Here is a 19974-nt window from a genome sequence, read left to right on the forward strand (position 1 = left end):
TGGCTACAGTGGTTGGCACGGGCCCTTGTGCAAGCAAGGACCCGTTGGGCCCTGGTGGAGTAGCATGGCCTACACAACTCGTGGCTTATTGGCTCTCAGGGCTCAAAGTCGACAGGTAAAGGCCGTCCTTCCAGGTCGCCCAGATTGAGGTCACCTTGACAGTGCAACTGTCATGTCCTTCGATCTACTTTATCACTGAGATGTCCTTCAATCTACTTTATCACTGAGATGTCCTTCAAACTACTTTATCACTGTCTCATCCATCATCTCACCCACCATCTCACCCACCATCTCATCCATCATCTCACCCACCATCTCACCCATCACTTCACCTATTATCTTACTCACCATCTCACCCACCATCTCACCCATCATCTCACCCACCATCTCACTCATCATCTCACCCATCATCTCATCCATCATCTCACTCATCACAGCGATGGTTTACCACTCCGCTACTCCTGACATACTCATCTGGCCCGACCACCTCAATGTCAACCCCACAGCTGTTGCTCTACAGCAGCATCAGCCACGCGGTGGAGACGAATAAAACACGACGGACACAACGATGAAACAAACAATGACAAAATAAACTTTATTGAAAAAGGATCATCTTTTACATTTCGGTTGTCAGAATAGCCACACGGTGCGATTTTGTCTCCTTGGTGAGTGTGCTCCTTTAGCTTTTTGTTTGAATACTTACTCACAAATTATCTGGTGATGCTACTGCTGCACTTGCAGCACAAACAACAACAAACTCAAACAGTATTATTGAAGTTGTACTAAATAGTTAACACAAATTATTGAATAGAGCAAGGTTATTATAAGAGACGGGTAATTCCATGAACCGTTCCTCCTTATAGACAGATGGAACAGCGAGCGAGTGAGTTAACGACAAAGTGAATGCATGCACACTCTCAAGCTTGCAATGAAAAGGCGTTGAGAATGCCAAGCGAACCATTTCCACGCTTGTGACATTTACATTGGCGGAGGCCGGAGACCACAACCTCTCGCTGTTCGTGTGGGAACCCTCTTCACCGCGTGGATGTTTCTGGCTGAACAACGTCGGGGGACAATGAAAAGTTGGCGACTGCCACGGGGGTGCGCCACGGTGACAAGATGTCAACTCCCTCGCCTGGTATGTAGGAGGTCGTGGGTTCGATCCCTACCCTGATGCCTGCTGCCCATGTGGAGTTTGCGTGTTCTCCCTGTGGCATTTGGATGCTATAAATTTGGCTGCTATAAATGTCCACATGATCAGCCACTTCGTTTAGTTATCATTTGTGGCCAGATCACTTCTGAAAAAGAGCTATATAGCTCAGTGGGCCTTACCTGGTAAAATAGAAAATAGTTTAGTTTTAGTTGAGTAGTTTAAATTTCTGGCCGCAGGTGGTAAAACATGTACCGCCATATTCGGAATCACCGACGACACCGCGACCCGCGCTGCCGGCACTTGTGACGGGCACTGCAAGATCCGACCGTGTCTGTCCAGTGCTCGCCGATCTGTATCGACTCCTGGTTGCCGAACGAGTACATTATGAAGTCGCATTCATTACACACAAAGTTGACTTAAAGCTTTCGTGACTGCAGGAATTAATATTCTTTGGGTCTTTTGGTAAAGCCGAGTAGATGGAAAAATAATAAAATCATCACGACGTTTCGATCGCAACACAAGCAATCGTCATCAGGTGAAAAAAATATAGCGAGAGAGCTGCCGAGGCAGGAGAAAATATTTTTTCACTTGATGATGATTGCTTGTGTTGCAATCGAAACGTCGTAATAATTTTATTATTTTCCTATCTACGTGGCTTTACCGAAAGAACCAAATAATACACACAAAGTGCTTGGCACAAATGAACCACGATACCTCGTTGATCTCGTCAAGGAACACGAACCGTCACACGAACTCCAGTCATCCTCGCAGTGGCTTATTGCTGGATATCGAATAAAGACGGTCACTGCATTGTACTTTCAGATGCACTTCTGCGGCCGTCTGGAACGCTCTTCCGATATTAGGAAGCCACTGGAGCTATGCACTTTTAAATCTAGATTGAAAATTAATTTCTTTAAAACTGCTTTTTGTGTTTAGTTTGTTGTCCTTCCCCTGCACCTCCGATTAGCACGGTTGGCTATGTACGGTGCGAATGAATTTGAACATACATACTCTCATGTGAAGGGTGGGGATGAAGAGGAGTTTGCAGCAGCGGGTGTGCAGTGCCCACCCCTCACTGGGGCAGCCGCCTGACGAACCTCCCTTCCACCTCCTGTCTTCTCTTTGAGTTCTTGTTCTTCGCACTCCGGGCCCTCCCTTCTCCCATGACCTTCAGGTGGGGGGGAGGGGGGCAGGCCAACACGGCGAGGGAAGGGAGATGAACGTGGGTCACACAGCAGTGGCCCGCGACGCCTGCCGAGATCGCACGCCCGGTGAAGTGGCTGTCAAAGACGCAGGCGGAACTGCATCGGGCCCCACGGGCTGAGAGGGTGACAGGGAGGGTGACGTGAAGGGTGACTGAGAGGGCGACTGAGGCCCGTGCTAACCGCGGCCATTTCGACACCAATTGGGGCTCAGAAGCTGTCAAAATAAGTCCCAGCACACGCTTGTGGCGCGATTCCTATTGATCCAACCACGCGAAGGGAGATCTCGAACGGAGCCCGAGTTCTCGTCGCATGTCGCCGATATCCTCTCGCAGACCCTCACTCGTGAATCCTCCCCCGGCTGTCGAGCCCTGCCCTCCGCGATTGCGCTACCCGCAGCGCAAGTGTGGCGAGTCGCACCACTGCTATGTGTCGGTAGATCCCGCGAGCGGAGACTAAAGGGCAGTTCCGCCTGCGCCTCCAGAGCCGAACGATGGAGCACGTCGGTCGACCGCCGCCCGCCCATCGTCGTCGAACAACGGACGGTGCCACCAGATTGAATTCGCAATCTCGCGGGGCAGTGCCCTCGAAGGGCCAAAAAAGGGATGAAGTCAATTTACAAGCCCACCAGCGGAAAGCGCCGTCCCAGAGAAGCACCGGCCGCTCGCCGTACAGCGGCACCCCACCCAGTCTCACCGGCTCCGGAGGAGGGCCGTGCGGGGGTCCCTGCAGCTCCTCAACCAGACGTCCGAGATGCTCAGTCTGGCCACGCGACTCGTCCAGGAGCCGCTCCAGCTCCTCGCGCCGCAGACGCTCGTACTCCAGTTGTGCTCGTAGCTCCTGCGCCTCCCTGCGGTCCGCCCGGTCACACCGCAAGGCTAAGCCCGCTCAGAGCTGGCAGGCCCCCGAGAACCAGCTCTCCTCCATCGGCGCCGCCCACTTCTACGTGGCCCTGCCCACTCGACCACTAGCCCCGCTCACAAAGCGAGTGCCCCGCCCACTACTGAGGTAACCCCACCCCTTGGCCCGTATCAAGTGGCACGGCTTATGCAGCGTAAAAAAACAACCCCTGGCCAAGATGGGGCAAAGTGCAGGGCAAATGTTGCGTTTACGTGCGCGCAATGTCAGTCAGCACACCGCGAGGACGCAGCTGGTGGTGAGATGTTAACTACCTCGCCTGGTATACAGGAGGCCGTGGGTTTGATCCCGGCCCTGGTGCCTGCTGTATATTTAGAGTTTGCGTGTCTCTCCCCCTGTGGTCGAGTGGATTTCTCTCCAGGTTCTCCAGTTTTTCCCTCCACATTTAGAATAAACAGCACGCTTTCAGAATATTTAGCTGCTAGACACTTTCTGCATGATGACGAGCCACTTCGTTCAGCTGTCATTTGTGACAGCCAGGTCGCTTCTGAAAAGGAGCTATACAGCTCAGTGGGCCTTACCTGGCAAAATAAAATTCGCTTAGTTGTAGCTCGGTTGTGCAGTGGAGGGCCCTGGTGTTGTAGGGTTGCGGTGGGGGGGAGGGGTGGAGGCATGCGGGGGAGCCCCCCCCCCCCCCCGGGGTTTCCGGCGCTCTCACCGCTCGAGCCGGCGCTGCTCCCCGCGCCGCTGCTCGTCCTCCTGCACGACGCCGCCCAGCTGCTTCGCGTTGCTCCTCGCGATGCCCAGGAGCCGCTCCAGCTCCGCAACCCGGGCCTGCGCGCGTCCTACGCACGCACACACACGCACGCACGTGTGTGGGGGTGTGTATCGTGGGGAGCGGGGGTGTAGCGGTTAGCGCGCTGCGCTGCGAACTGAGCAACCCGAGTTTGATTCCCGCTCACGGCCAACACCAGTGATGACTATTTGAACCGGGCCTGGGCCTCCCCTAGGTCAACTCGGTCTCAAATGAGTACCTCGTGCGGTGTGTAAACATTACCACTGGGGAGACACAGGCGGCTCGGCGTGGTGCCCCAATAGTCTGTTGAGCGAGTCAATAAAGCCAAAACACCTGGGTGTGTGTGTGAAGAGGGAAGTGGGAAGTGGTATCATCCCTGGCCTTGCTCGGCCCCCAACCAGATTCTGATACCTTCCTTGCTAGACCACCAGCGCATCAGGGTTCGGTTCCAGCTTAGCATGGCAAAGAGTCGGTGGAAAACCAGCCGTGTGTGGAAAAAAGGGTTAAAGAGGATCTGTAAATAACCCTGCCCTGGCAAGATGTTAACTCACTTGCCTGGTGTACAGGAGGTCGTGGGTTCGATCCCGACCCTGACACTGGCGCCTGTATATTTGGATTTTGCATGTTCTCCCCGTGGTCTCGTGGATTTGTCTCTGGGTCCTCTGGTTTTTCCCTCCACATTTAGAAGCAACATCACGCGTTCAGAGTATTTGGCTGCTATAAATGTCCACGTGATAATCCACTTCGTTGACCTATAATTTGTGATAGCCAGGTCTCTTCTGAAAAATATCTATACAGCTCTCAGTGGGCCTTACCTGCTGAGATAAAAACAACAATAGTGTTAATAGTTTAATAAACACCGCGGAGTGGGCGCTCCCCGGTGCTCACTTCGTGCCGCTCTGCGCTGCTCGGCGGAGGGCGTCGGAGCGTCGGAGCGGTCCATGGCGCCGGCCGGCGCTGCCTCTCCTTCCGAGGAGTCCGAGTCCGAGTCGATCCGCCCGGCCGCCAGGAGTCTCACGGCCGCCAGCTGAGCGAACCTGCGAGGAGTGCGCCACGGAGGGGGTGAGGGGCAGGGGGGGCCGGTGGTGGGGCGAGCAGTGGAGCTGAGCGAACCTGCGAGGAGTGCGCCACGGAGGGGGTGAGGGGCAGGGGGGCCGGTGGTGGGGCGGGCTGTGGAGCTGAGCGGTGAAGGAAGAAGTGAAAAGTCCGCAGGGTAACTAACTATGAACTATTTTTATTTTGCCAGGTGAGGCCCACTGAGCTTCATAGCTCTTTTGCAGAAGTGACCTGGCCACAAATGATAGCTCAACGCAGTGGCTTATCATCACGTGGACATTTATAGTATAGTATCCAAACACTCTAAACGCACGCTATGGTCGCATACCTGTCAACCCCTTATCAGTGCCCTACTTATGACAGACCAATTTCGACGTTACTGGTCACCCCGTGCCCTTATAAATATCAACGTTCATCCTACAAAGTCCCATCACAAGGGAGAAACACAAACAAATATACGAAAAAATGTTTCCCGTATTGAAGCGTCTGTACACCGTATGGACCTGAAAACTCAATTTCTCTGTACAAGAATACGGGGTAAACCACTTGGATTGACAGCTTTGCAGTGAGGTCGCGAATTGGGAGAGCCGAGCGGTTTGGGAGGCCGAGGTCACGACAGATGAAAGGTCAGGCCAAAGCCTCACCCCCGCGAAGGTCGCGCAAATGTGGACCCAGATTATTGCCCCCATCCATCCTTGCCCTGCTCCTCAGCCACTGCCCCCGTCGCCCCCTCCTCCTTCACCCCAACTCAGCACCCCCCCCCCCCAGCACCCCCACCCACAGCAAACCCCCCGTGTCACCTCTTGGCCGTGTCACGGGGGGTTTCGCCTGCGTCGTTGCGTGCGTGCGCGTTCGCTCCGGCCTGCAGCAGCCACTGGAGGCAGTCGAGGTGACCCTGTCCTGCAGCTGCAAAAACAAAGATCCCCCGCATAGTCTTAACAGACTGTTGGGGAAAGTGCTGTTAGCGAGCAGCACCTATTAACGGCCGGCACGGCACACGAGGGGGTGGGTGGCCAACGCCTTTGTCTCCCTAGTGGCGATGTTTACACACCACACCAGGTACTCATTTGAGGCTGAGTCGACCTACTGGAGGCCCAGGATCGGTTCAAATAATTGTCACTGGTGTTGGCCGTGAGCGGGAATCGAACATGGGTCGTAGCCGGAGTCGTAGCACAGCGAGCTCACCGCTAGACCAGCGCCACTCACCACACAAACTGAAGCTGAACACAGCACAGGCACTCAGGGTGAGTATGAGACTGCCAACTAAGGTGAGAGAATTGCAGCCCAAGTGAGGCAATGCCAGACCAGGGGAGACTGCTAGACCAAGTGGGTTCATGCCGACCATAAGTGAGACGATGCCAACCCACGTGAGACTGGGCTACCCGATACTAATACACTGATGCAGTGAGTTTCCCTTCGTACGGGCCCTCCCACGGACGTCTGTCTGTTACGACGTCAACGGTGCTGTTTGTTGCTAGTCGCTTGGCGTTTTGGGCCTCGTCTCCCTCCCCCCCTCACCCTTGTGGAGGGGGGTGCCCCCTCCGCCGTCGCGCTCATTGACCGTGATGACCCCCGACTCGACGAGGCGACGCAGCGACTCCAGGTCTCCCGCGTAGGCCGCCACGTGCGCAGGGAACGCCAGATCTGGTGGGGGTGCGATGGACCAGACAGCGATAGAACAGATGCGGGTATCAACGCCAAAGTGATTTCCTGATCACATGAGCGGACGGTGCGATAGAAGTTCAACATACATACATTGAGCCATTGGTGGTCATCTGTTTATAGAACCCCGAGACAGTGGCGGAAATTCCACATTCCTGTGACCGGGGGCGAATCTATCCATTGGGCAACCGCTCTTAGCTTTCGCGCAATGTGTGAATAATTTTCATCGACCCCAGAGAGATGATGGGCTGAGTGAACCCCCTGACGAGGGGATGAACTCGCGACCTTTAGATCGTGAGCCGCTCGTTCAGCCATCTGGCAAACTCATTACACGCTATTGTGGAGCATTATGGGTAAACGCATATTCAGTTATTAAGTCCAACTCCGTTCTGTTTCTCTGCGTTTAAACACAGACATGTTTGACTCGTCACCCTACTGGCTTCATTTTCAGAACAGATATTGAGTGCAGTCTTTCTGAATTGTGCGTTGAAATCTGTGCTGCGGTATCCTGTAATACACTTAAACACAGCAACATGTGTCACCAAATCTCGATACAAATCAATTGCTGCTGTCACCCAAACTAAACTATTTAAAACTCGAACAATTTGTATTCTACCAGGTAAAGTCCACTGAGCTGTGTAGCTCTTTTCCAAAAGCGACCTGGCTATTACAAATGTTAGCTCAACGAAGTGGCTTATCATGACGTGGAAATGTATCGCAGTCAAATACTCTAAACGCGTGATGTTGATTCTAAATGTGGAGGGCCTGGAGAAAAATCCACGCGAACACAGGGAAAGACACGCAAACCCAAATACACAGCAGCAGGCATCAGTGTCGGGATCAAACCCACGACCTCCTGTACACCAGGCGAGGTAGTTAACATCTCCTAGCCACCGCGGCGCCCCAAACAAACACATGCCAACTTCCCAAAGGAGCGCCCGAGTCAAACCCGGGCAGGTGGCAACCCCCAGCATCCCTCCACCCCCGCGGGGGCGTTTGTGCCACACAGATGGATTTATTATACCCACCGGTCGCCACCGCCCGTGGCCCCCCTCCCCCGCCCCTCAAACTGGACACGCACCCTCATCGGGCCCCCCCGGGGGGGGCCGCGTCCTGGCAGCCCGCGCCACCTCCACGGCGGCCGCGCGGCGGTGCCTCCGCGCCGCGTCCTCCGGGGTCTCCCCGTGGTCGTTGCGGGCGCCCAGCGCCGCCGTGGCCCCCGCGGGGCCGGCGCTCAGCGTGAAGCGCAGGCACGGCACGTGGCCCTCGGCGGCGGCCAGGTGAGCTGGGGGGAGGGGCGTGGCAGGGAGAGGAGAGAGGGGTGGGGCGGGGGGAGGGAGGGAGTCAACTCCGGTCAAACTTGAGAGATGGTCGAGGTCAAGAGGTCATTATGCTGTGCTGGTTGATGGCTGGTGGAGCAATGACAGGCGACCACTCCTCCAGTGTGTCGTGGATCTCTCCCCGCGTCTCCCCCTAGCCACCCTCTCCCCGTGTCCCCCGTGTCTCCCCCAAGCCACCCTCTCCGCGTGTCTCCCCCTACCCACCCTCTCCGCGTGTCTCCCCGTGTCTCCCCTTGTCTCTGCTTAGCCACCCTCTCCGCGTGTCTCCCCGTGTCTCCCCGTGTATTGTATCCCTCTCTCCCCTCGTCTCCCTCTCGTCACCGTCTCGTCGCGTCTTGCCCGTGCCCCGTGCCCCCCCCCCCGCCCGTGTCCCCCCCCCCCCCCGCTCGCCGTACCGGCCGTGTTCCCAGCGGAGTCAGTGTCGTCGAGGCGCGCCCCCCATCGCACCAGCAGCTGCAGGCAGCCGAGTCGCCCGTGGAAGGCGGCGCAGTGAGCGGGGCCCCAGCCGCGTGCATCCGGGGCGCTCGCGTCCTGAGTGGGGGGGGGCGGTTGAGTGGGGGGCGGTTGAGTGGGGGGGGGGGGGCGGTTGAGTGGGGGGCGGGGGGGGCGGGGCGGTTGAGTGGGGGGGGGGGGTGAGGAGGGGGGGTCATGGGCAGGTGAGGGCCGGGTCAGTGCAGGGGGGTTTAGAGGCTGCTCTCCAGGCCCTGGGATATTGAATATTTAGATTGTGTTTACTGCTATAAAGTTCCACGTCATGAGCCACTTTGTTGAGCTGTGGTTTGTGATGGCCAAGTCGCTTTCTGAAAAATAAGTTAATAGCTCAGTGGGCTTTGCCTGCTATGATGGGGATTGTTGACTTTTATTTGTGTTTCGGTGATTTGTTTGACTTTCGTGTTTTCATGCCGTTTGTTGTTGCAACGTTCTTACCCCGTGCCCCTATTGGCCATCTGTGAAGAAAGAGCTTCAAAGCTCATCGGATACCTCCAATATAAATACATATTCTGATTCTGATAAATACACGAAATGCAATAGACATTAGCATGACTCCAAGAGGCGCCAGGGGGAGGAAGGACAGCCGAGCGGGAAGGCAGCAGCAGCAGCAGTAAGCACACGGTGAGCAGGCACCAACAATTGCCCAAGCACTGCGGTCCTCTATATATGAAGGTGTTTACATGTGGGAGGGAAACCGGAGCACCCGGAGAAACCCCACGCGTGCGAGGGGGAAATATCCCATACAGACGGGAGAGGTGGAGTCAACGCCTTCTCCTGGCGAGCCAGGGGACGGCTCCTCGATGCCCGCGGGAAGTGAGTTTCACAAACAACGTTTGTGTGTGCGGTGATCCACCACGTTTCAGGACCGTCTCCCCCCACCCCAATCCCCGTGAAAGTTTCACTCGATCCGCCATTGGGACAAGTGGCCGATCGCTTTGATTCTAACTTGGAACCGAAGCATCCGCGGTGAGTGGCCACGGGCGGTGTCGTGGCCCCGGGACGACTCACGGCGCCGGCGCGGAGGAGCGTGAGCAGCGTGAAGGAGTGGCCGTGCCCCGCCGAGAGGTGGGCGGCCGTGCAGCCGCGGGCGTCCGCTCGGGACACGTCGGCCCCGCTCGCCAGCAGCGCCTGCGGGGCGACAAGGCGGCGGTGGCGAGACGTGAACTCTCTCGTCGGCTACATTCCGACCCCGACGAGTGCTGCTGCATGTTTAGAGTTTGGGTGTCTCTCTCTCTCTCCCCGTGGTCGCGTGGATTTTTCTCCGGGTCCTCCGGTCCCCCCCCACGTAATAATCAACATCACACGTTGACAATATTTGGCTACTGCTCTATACATTTCCACATGATAAGCCACTTCGTTGAGCTATCAGTTGTGATAGCCATGTGGCCTCTGAAGAAGAGCTACACAGCTCAGTGTACTTGGCCTGGTAAAATATAAAAGGTGTAATAGTTTTAGTTTAACCCCAGTGCCCCCCCCCCCCATCTCACCTGGGCGCACGCGTGCTGCCCACGCAGAGCCGCCACGTGGAGCGCGGTCCAGCCACGGCCGGCGGTCGCCTCTGGGTCAGCTCCGTGCCACAGCAGCCAGTGCATGCACTACACACACACACACATTGCACACACACACACAGTACACACACACATTGCACACACACACAGTGCACACACACACACACAGTACACACACAGTGCACACACACATCCAGCACACACACACTACCGCTCCCCACACACACACACTACCACTCCCCACACACACACAGTGCACACACACATCCAGTACACACACACATTGCACACACACACAGTGCACACACACACACATCCAGTACACACACACTACCGCTCCCCACACACACACACTACCACTCCCCACACACACACAGTGCACACACACACACACAGTACACACACACATTGCACACACACACACAGTACACACACACATTGCACACACACACAGTGCACACACACATCCAGTACACACACACACAGCTAGTGCACACACACACACACAGTGCACACACACAGTGCACACACACAGCTAGTGCACACACACAGACATCCAATGCACATACACACACAGTGCACACACATCCAGTACACACACACTACCGCTCCCCACACACACACACACTACCACTCCACACACACACACAGCCAGTGCTCGCACCGCACCAACACGGCTCGCCGCTTGTCGCACATGTTCGCGGTTCGAAGCTGCAAGGTCGCCCTGGTAAATACTGCAGTTGTATTAATAGGATTGACACATTTGTTTCATAGGAAAACCCTGAAACATATATCTCAGTCAGTCCAGGTGTATCAACACGGTGCAGTTTACTGCAATAAAGATGGACACGATACCGCTATCACGTCTCGGTACAAACCAATTCCTGCCGCCCGAACAGACGCGCTGATTCCCAGACAAAGTCGAAGTGCTTTGCTGCTCAAATGAGGAATTAGGCATTGGAGCTCATCTGCTTACAGACGTGTAGATCTCATCATGGGAAATCCACGATCCTATGGCGAGGGCGAGTCTATCCATAGGACAACCACCTTTGACTTCCATGTTAAGCAGTATTTTATTGTATCGACCCCGGAGGGATGATGGGCTAAGCCAGTGTTCTCCATTGCAAGGCGCTGGTGGCCTTTCTTGTGGCCCCTGACGTCCGGCTCCCGACAAGACACAAAAGTGAAAGCCCCCTCCCACCATCGTGGTCGTGGCCGTGCTGTCAAACCCAACAGTGGTTTAAAATGCGTGACGGTCCTCACGCTGACGATGTCTTATCGGGGAAAGTGGCCTCCCCCCCCCACTCTGAAAATGAACACTGGACAGAGCCCACTAGGAACCCGTGTGTGACCTCCTTCCGATGGGGATCCGCTCGCCATAGCACCGGGCAACCTGAGCGGACTAGACGGACAACCGTGGCCGCAGGCGCTGTGTGTGTCCGCTTGTTGGTCAGACATCGATGTGGGAGCCCCGCACCTCCAGGCTCCCCGCATGTGCAGCCCAGTGCAGGGGGCTCATGCCGTGCAGGGCGTCCGCCTGGGAGAGGCTCGCTCCGCGCCGGTGCAGCAGCTCCAGGGCGGGCGCGTCCCCGGCACGGACCGCATCTTGCACGCTCGCGTAGCGGGGCTCCACGTGGCCGGGCTCCACGTAGCGGGGCTCCACGGGGGCTGGGAGGGGGCAGAGGGGGGGGCAGCAAGGCAAGAGGGCAGGGTGGGGGAGCACGAGTACGTACAGCTGCTGTTTGTATGTTGAACTTCTTTCGCACCGTACGTAGGCAACCGTGCTCATCGGAAGTCCGTGTCGGCGCACGCGTGGATTGAGGTGCACACAGGAGGGACGGTGTGTGCGTGAGTGGGTGTGTTGGATGAGTGGGTGTGTGGGTGAGCGGGTGTGTGAGTGGGTGTGTGGGTGTGTGGGTGAGCGGGTGTGTGAGTGAGTGGGTGTGTGGGTGTGTGGGTGTGTGGGTGAGCGGGTGTGTGCGTGAGTGGGTGTGTTGGATGAGTGGGTGTGTGGGTGAGCGGGTGTGTGAGTGAGTGCGTGTGTGCGTGAGTGGGTGTGTGGGTGAGCGGGTGTGTGAGTGAGTGGGTGTGTGGGTGTGTGGGTGTGTGGGTGAGCGGGTGTGTGCGTGAGTGGGTGTGTGGGTGTGTGGGTGAGTGGGTGTGTGCGTGAGTGGGTGAGTGGGTGTGTGCGTGAGTGGGTGTGTGCGTGAGTGGGTGAGTGGGTGTGTGCGTGTGTGGGTGAGTGGGTGTGTGGGTGTGTGGGTGAGTGGGTGTGCGAGTGAGTGGGTGTGTGGGTGAGCAGGTGTGTGGGTGAGTGGGTGTGTGCGTGAGTGGGTGTGTGGGTGAGCGGGGTGTGTGAGTGGGTGGGTGTGTGGGCGAGTGGGTGTGTGGGTGGGGGTGTGCGTGAGTGGGTGTGTGCGTGAGTGGGTGTGTGGGTGAGTGGGTGTGTGCGTGAGTGGGTGAGTGGGTGTGTGCGTGAGTGGGTGTGTGCGTGAGTGGGTGAGTGGGTGTGTGCGTGTGTGGGTGAGTGGGTGTGTGGGTGTGTGGGTGAGTGGGTGTGCGAGTGAGTGGGTGTGTGGGTGAGCAGGTGTGTGGGTGAGTGGGTGTGTGGGTGAGTGGGTGTGCGAGTGAGTGGGTGTGTGGGTGAGTGGGTGTGTGGGTGAGTGGGGGTGTGCGTGAGTGGGTGTGTGGATGAGTGGGTGAGTGGGGGTGTGCGTGAGTGGGTGTGTGGATGAGTGGGTGAGTGGGTGTGTGCGTGAGTGGGGTGTTGGGTGAGTGGGTGTGTGGGTGAGTGGGGGTGTGCGTGAGTGGGTGTGTGCGTGAGTGGGTGTGTTGGGTGAGTGGGTGTGTGGGTGAGTGGGTGAGTGGGTGTGTGGGAGAGTGAGTGGGTGTGTGGATGTGTGGGTGAGTGGGTGTGTGCGTGAGTGGGTGTGTTGGGTGAGTGGGTGCGTGGGTGAGTGGGTGTGTTGGGTGAGTGGGTGTGTGGGTGAGTGGGTGAGTGGGTGTGTGGGAGAGTGAGTGGGTGTGTGGATGTGTGGGTGAGTGGGTGTGTGGGTGAGTGAGGTGAGTGAGTGGGTGAGTGGGTGTGTGGGTGAGTGAGGTGAGTGAGTGGGTGAGTGGGTGTGTGGGTGAGTGAGGTGAGTGAGTGGGTGAGTGGGGTGTGGGTGAGTGAGTGAGTGAGGTGGTGAGGTGGTGAGTACCGGAGCTCACGCTGGCGTTGTCTGAACACTCTGTCGGCATGAGGGCGGGAGAGAGGCGCTGAGGGAGGTGAGGGAGGCGGGGATGAGAGGAGAGAGACGGTGAGGGGGGTGAGGATGAGAGGCGGTGAGGGAGGAGAGGATGAGAGGAGAGAGGCGGTGAGGGGGGTGAGGATGAGAGGCGGTGAGGGAGGCGAGGAGAGAGGCGGTGATGATGATGAGGAGAGAAAGAGGGAAGCCGAGGGAGGTGTGGGAAGCGGTCACGTCACAACACGCGGGCGCCATGGCAACAGCCGCCAGGGAGACTGCCAGAGAGCAACAGCGCGAGTGTGTGTTAGTGTGTGGGGAGCGGTGGTGTGTGTGTGTCTGTGTGTGTGTGTCTGTGTGTGTGTGTCTCTGTGTGTCTGTGTGTGTGTGTCTGTGTGTGTGTGTCTGTGTGTGTGTGTCTGTGTGTGTGCGTCTGTGTGTGTGTGTCTGTGTGTGTGGGGAGCGGTGGTGTGTGTGTGTCTGTGTGTGTGTGTCTTTGTGTGTCTGTGTGTGTGTGTCTGTGTGTGTGTGTCTGTGTGTGTGCGTCTGTGTGTGTGTGTCTGTGTGTGTGTGTGTCTGTGTGTGTAGGGAGCGGGGGTTTGTGTGTGTTTCTGTGTGTCTGTGTGTGTGTATGTGTGTGTCTGTGTGTGTGTGTGTCTGTGTGTATCTGTGTGTGTGTCTGTGTGTGTGTCTCTGTGTGTGTGTCTCTGTGTGTCTGTATGTGTGTGGGGAGCGGTGGTGTGTGTGTGTATGTGTGTGTCTGTGTGTGTGTGTCTGTGTGTATCTGTGTGTGTGTGTGTCTGTGTGTGTGTGTCTGTGTGTGTGTGTCTGTGTGTGTGTGTCTGTGTGTGTGCGTCTGTGTGTGTCTGTCTGTGTGTGTGTGTCTGTGTGTGTGTGTCTGTGTGTGTGGGGAGCGGTGGTGTGTGTGTGTCTGTGTGTGGTGTGTCTCTGTGTGTCTGTGTGTATCTGTGTGTGTGTGTCTGTGTGTGTGGGGAGCGGTGGTGTGTGTGTGTCTGTGTGTGTGTGTCTCTGTGTGTCTGTGTGTATCTGTGTGTGTGTGTGTGTCTGTGTGTGTGTATGTGTGTCTCTGTGTGTGTGTGTCTGTGTGTATCTGTGTGTGTGTGTGTCTGTGGGTGTGGGGAGCGGTGGTGTGTGTGTGTATGTGTGTCTGTGTGTGTGTGTCTGTGTGTGTGTGTCTGTGTGTGTGTGTCTGTGTGTATCTGTGTATGTGTGTGTGGGGAGCGGTGGTGTGTGTGTGTATGTGTGTGTGTGTCTCTGTGTATGTGTGTGTGTGTCTGTGTGTGTGTCTGTGTGTTTGGGGAGCGGTAGTGTGTGTGTCTGTGTGTGTGTCTGTGTGTGTGTCTGTGTGTGTGTGTCTGCGTGTGTCTGTATGTGTGTGTGTCTGCGTGTGTGTGTGTATGTGTGTGTCTGTGTGTGTGTGTGTGTCTGCGTGTGTCTGTGTGTTTGGGGAGCGGTAGTGCAGTGGTTAGCGCTACGCTGCGTTATGAACCTGGCGACCCGGGTTCGATTCCCGCTCACGTCCAACACCAGTCACGATTATCTGAACGGGTCCCGGGCCTCCCCTAGGTCGACTCAGCCTGATATGAGTACCTGGTGCGGTGTGTAAACATCGCCACTGGGAGACAAAGGCAGTCGGGCGTGGTGCTGGCCACCCACCCCTCGTGTGCCGTTCCGGCCTTTATAGATGCTCGCTAACAGCACTTGCCACTAGTCTGTTAAGGCTATACGGGGGATCTTTATCTTTATTAGTGTGTGTGTTAGTGTGTATGTTAGTGTGTGTGAAGACCTACATCTCTGCTTTATTGACCTGGTCAAGGCCTATGATACCATCAGTAGGCCTGGGCTCTGGGTAGTTCTTCGCGCTTTCGGAGTCCCTGACCCTCTGCTCACGATCATTAAGGACCTTCATGATGGTGAGCGGGCCCGGGTGAAACTACGTGGCCGGGAGTCAGAGCCTTTCCCTGTACACCTTGGGGTGCGACAGGAATGTCCTCTGGCTCCCATATTATTTAACATAATCTTTGACGACGTAGTTAGAGAAGCTTTCCATGGCTGTACCGGATGAATTTCCATCTGGTACAGATATAACGGGAGGCTGATCGATGCCTGGTTGCGGTCGAGGGATAGCTCCCTATTGGACAACCATGTTAAGTATGTTGATGATCTAGTGATTGCTGCTCACTCAGAGGAGGAGTTGGAGGCGCTGCTACTGAACCTGGAGTGTGCCACTAAGAGTTGGGGTCTTACCATCAGCCCCACCAAAACTAAGCAACTGCCTGGGTATTTTGTGCCACCAAACACTGCACCCCCTCAATTCCCCATTGGTGATAGAGCAGTTGTGGAGAGAGGGGAGCGTTTCCCATACCTGGGCAGCAGAGGTCTCACTCCTAATCAGTCAGGCGGTATTATCTTTTCATCGGCTGCACAATGATGTGTGGAAGCTACCTGGTCTGTCGCTCTGCACGAAGCTTCGGGTCTTTTCAGCCACAGTCATGCCCTCCCTTATCTATTCTTGTGAAACGCAAGCAGCCGGCTGCTTGCGTTGTGGCCGAAACGTCGTGAGAATTGTTTTATTATGTTTTATTTTTATTATTTTATTACTTCCCTTCTACGTGACTTTACCGAAAGAACCAAGAAGATGAATCCCTGCAGTCACGAAAGCTTTAAATCGAAACATTCCCATTAGTGAGCTCCTCCGGCAGGCAAGGCTGTGTTGGCTGGGTCATGTAACCCGCATGTCCAGCCACCGCATGCCCAAACAGCTTTTGTTTGGCAGCCCAGACTGGGCTAAACCTTGCACGACATGGGCTGGAAAAGAGATGGAGTGATGCGGTACAGGAGAACGTGGAGCTGAGTGGACTTGCCGATGACTGGTACCAGCGGTGTCAAGATCGACCTCTGTGGAGGAGGCTCGTGAAGGACGCTACTGGGCAGTTGGAGGCAGTCGCCCTCCAACAACAACGGAGTGCGGAGGAGCGACGCTCACAACAACGAGCGGAGCGCCGGGTGGCTAAAGCACAGCAAGTTGGCACAGTAGGGGGCACAGCTGGTGCATCAACCAGTCATCTCGGTCATCTCGGTCAGTCGACCCGTGGCACCTGAGTCTGCCCCGTGACCTCCTGCCAGCGGGCGTTCGACACTTCACGTGGCCTCAAGATGCACATGGCCTGGCACAAGCGTCGTGGTGACGTCACCGCCACTTAGTGGCGAATGGCGGTTGTTGTTTCTGTGTGTGTTAGTATATGAGTGTGTGTTGGTGTGTGTGTTAGTGTGTGTTAGTATATGAGTGTGTGTTAGTGTTTGTGTTAGTGTGTGTATAAGTGTGAGCATGTTTGTCTGACCCTGTATTACAACTAGGGTTTAAAGTCGAGTTATCGAAAAAAAAATTGCCAGGCTATCTGTTCGTAATTTCAACCAGCAGGTGGCAGAAGTGATCAATTTTTGCAATCTATAAAATGTATACATGTACAATGATAAGCGAAGTTTCGGGCTATGGCCCTTCTTCATAATACCATTAATGTGCTATAAAAAGGGTCATTGTCTGAAACGTCACCTATTATTTAGTAATCACACACACCACGCCCACGTGCAGGATGCACTGCCAAATACACAGATTCATAAATAATAGTATAAAAAATACATAGACAAATACAAGGACACATTCGAACACATACACACAAGACAAAGATCCCCCGTATAGCCTTTACCAGACTGTTGGGGCAAGTGATGGCAGCGACCGGCACGGCACAGGAGGGCGTGGGTGGCCAGCACCACGCCCGGCCGCTTTTGTCTCCCCAGTAGCGATGTTCACACAGCGCACCAGGCACTCATTACACCCAGCCCACATCCCACACCACACACACACGCCGCACACACAACACACACATTCCGCATGCCAGTGTTGATGGCAGATATCATAGTGCAATGTCATTTAGGTGCTAGGTTCATAGATCTGCACTCCCACGAAGCCGTAACTTCAGCTCCTCAGCAGAGGTGCAGCATTGATGTGCCCTTGATGGAACCAGATGCATAGCTCAGATGTGCTGATGTTGGTCGCTCGCCACGGATGTACTCTCCCTGGCATGGCCCCCATGATGCTTGTCTCTTCATTGCATGTGTCTCTCGGTGTGTCCTCCGGGTTTTCCCTTCACATTTACACGCGTGCGTTGAGACTATTTGACTACTGCTCGACATTCCCACGTGATAAGCCTCTTCGTCGAGCTATCATTCGTGGCCAGATCACTTCCGAAAAAGAGCTGTATATCTCAGTGCGCCTTACCTGGTCAAATATAAATACTTTAGTTTGTGTGTCTTCTTCACAGTTCTCTATCTGTGTATGTCTGTGTCTGCCCTTTTACATTATGTAATTGGCTGTGCTTCTGTCTGTGTGTGTTCTAAATAATTACATGTGATTCTGTCTGGGTCTGTCTCTCTGCATGTGTCTGTGAGTGTGCCCGTCATTCTATAGTAGGGAGCGGTGGTGCAGCAGTTAGCGCGATGCTGCGCGACGAACCCAGCAACCTGGGTTAGATTCCCGCTCACGCCCAACACCAGTGACGATTATGTGAACCGGTCCTGGGCCTCCCCCAGGTCGACTCAGCCTCAAATGAGTACCTGGTGCGGTGTGTGAACATCACCACTGGGGAGACAAAGGCGGTCTATGGTGGTGCTGGCCACCCACCCCCTCGTGTGCCGTGCCGGTCTTCATAGGTACTCGCTAACAACACTTGCCTCAACAGTCTGTTAAGGCTATACGGGGGATCTTTGTCTTTGTCATTCTACATAGTTTTCTGTGATTCTGTCTCCCCGTGTCTACAATGTCTCGTACCTATCACTCCCCACCTGTCTTATCAGTCCATGTCTTGCTGGAAGACTTTGCTGTTTATTCCAGAATTTTTCTGTTGCGTGTAGTCACTTTAAGATGTTTCTTGTTCATGTTTGTGTTTTGTTGCGGTTGAACGCGAGTCATGGCTCACAGGGTTATACCTAATAAATGAAACTGAAATAAATGAAACTTTCTGCGTATTTCTTCATTTGCATCAGTCTCTGTAAACGCCTACGACTATCCAAGTCTGTTTATCTCTGCGCATCTTTCCAGATCCGTGTCTCTCTCCACGTGTCTCTCTCCACGTGTCTCTCTCCACGTGTCTCTCTCCACGTGTCTCTCTCCACGCGTCTCTCTCCACGTGTTTCTCTCCACGTGTCTCTCTCCACGTGTCTCTCTCCACGTCTCTCTCTGTGTCTCTAAAGACTTTCCCTCGTCTGCTCAGGGACCTTATGCGCTGCAGTAGAAGGATGCCTCTGCTCGGGGATTATTTTATCACTGAGCATCGTCTGGGCCACTGAGCTGTGGAGCTGTTTTTCAGAAGCGGCCTGGCCACAACTGACAGCTCAACGAAGTGGCTGATCACGTGTAAATTTTTAGCAGCCAAATACTCTAAACATGTGATGTTGATTCTAAATGTGGAGGGAAAACCCGGTGGACCCGGATAAAAATCCACGCGACCACGGGGAGAACACGCAACATCCAAATATACAACAGGCGTCGGGGTCGGGATCGAACCCACGAATACCTGTATACCCGGCGAGGTAGTTGACATCTCCCCCATCGCTCCATGCGCGGTGTGCCAGGTGCGTAAATATTTTCTGGGTTAACAACCCAGACGGACGCAGCTGAAATGGAGGCCAGTCGCTGCGTATGCGGTTAAACTGGTTCGTGTGACTCATTCAGCGCGCTTAGCTGAGCATGCCATCAATAACTGTTTCTTGTACAGACTGGTCCCGTCATAGGAATGTGGATGTTACACCACTATCGCTTTAGGTCAGTTCGACCTTGAGGAAGAGACTTTTTCCTCTCTCAATTGGCTCAGCGTACGGGTTCTAAATGAATGTCTCTGACGAGTGCGATGGGGAGGTTTGGACGGTGGGTCGATACTAACGCGGGAGTGACAGTCACAGGCTGGAACGCGTCCACGAGAGAGAGACGCGCATCGTGGAGATGGAGCAATGAAATCATCTCGCGTGCAGGCGCTGGGTGGATTACCGCAGGATCGCCAGGGATGGTGACGGCTTGGAGGGGGAAGGGGGGCTTCATCCAGTAGTGGATTGATCATGGTTGATTGTGATAACACAGTCCCGTGTGGGGGGGTAGTGTAGCGGTTAGCGTTCACGATCAACACCAGTGACGATTATTTGAACCGGTCCTGGGTCTCCTCCCCTGGGTCGATTCAGCCTCAAATGATTACCTGGTGTGATGTGTAAACATCGCCACCGGGGAGACAAAGGCGGCCGGGCGTGGTGCTGACCACCCATCCCCTCGCGTGCCGTACCGGCCTCTATAGGTGCTCGTTAACAGCACTTGCCCCAACAGTCTGTTACAGGCTACACGGGGGATCTTTGTGTGGGGGGGGGGGGGCGGGGTGCAGTGGTCAACGCGCAGCGCTATGAACCCGGCCACCCGAGTTCGATTCTCGCTCAAGGCCAACACCAGTAACGATGATCTGAACCGGTCCTGAGTCTCTTCTAAGTCGACTCAGCCTCAAATGAGTACCTGGTGCGATGGTGTAAGCATCACCACTGGGGAGAGACAAAGGCGGCCGAGCGTGGTGCTGACCACCCACCCCCCGTTTACGCCGTGTTGGCCTCCATATGTGCTCACGATT

At 55.3% G+C, this 19974-nt stretch overlaps 1 protein-coding gene across 1 annotated transcript; it reads right to left on the minus strand.

The window, feature by feature from the left end:
- Positions 1-571: 571 nt before the first annotated feature.
- On the minus strand, positions 572-13813 carry LOC133357549 (ankyrin repeat domain-containing protein 42-like). Its single transcript, XM_061575525.1, has 12 exons — positions 13268-13813; positions 11545-11735; positions 10047-10154; positions 9568-9687; positions 8463-8598; positions 7809-8012; positions 6584-6709; positions 5866-5971; positions 4898-5046; positions 3932-4058; positions 3052-3205; positions 572-2321 (listed from the first exon to the last, which is right to left on the minus strand). The coding sequence occupies exons 1-12, from the start codon at positions 13305-13307 to the stop codon at positions 2226-2228; spliced, it is 1557 nt and encodes a 518-aa protein (XP_061431509.1). The 5' UTR covers positions 13308-13813; the 3' UTR covers positions 572-2225.
- Positions 13814-19974: the final 6161 nt, after the last annotated feature.

This window comes from Lethenteron reissneri, chromosome 58, assembly GCF_015708825.2.
Source record: "Lethenteron reissneri isolate LAM-NWPU_2019-01 chromosome 58, ASM1570882v1, whole genome shotgun sequence".
Lineage (NCBI taxonomy): Eukaryota > Metazoa > Chordata > Hyperoartia > Petromyzontiformes > Petromyzontidae > Lethenteron > Lethenteron reissneri.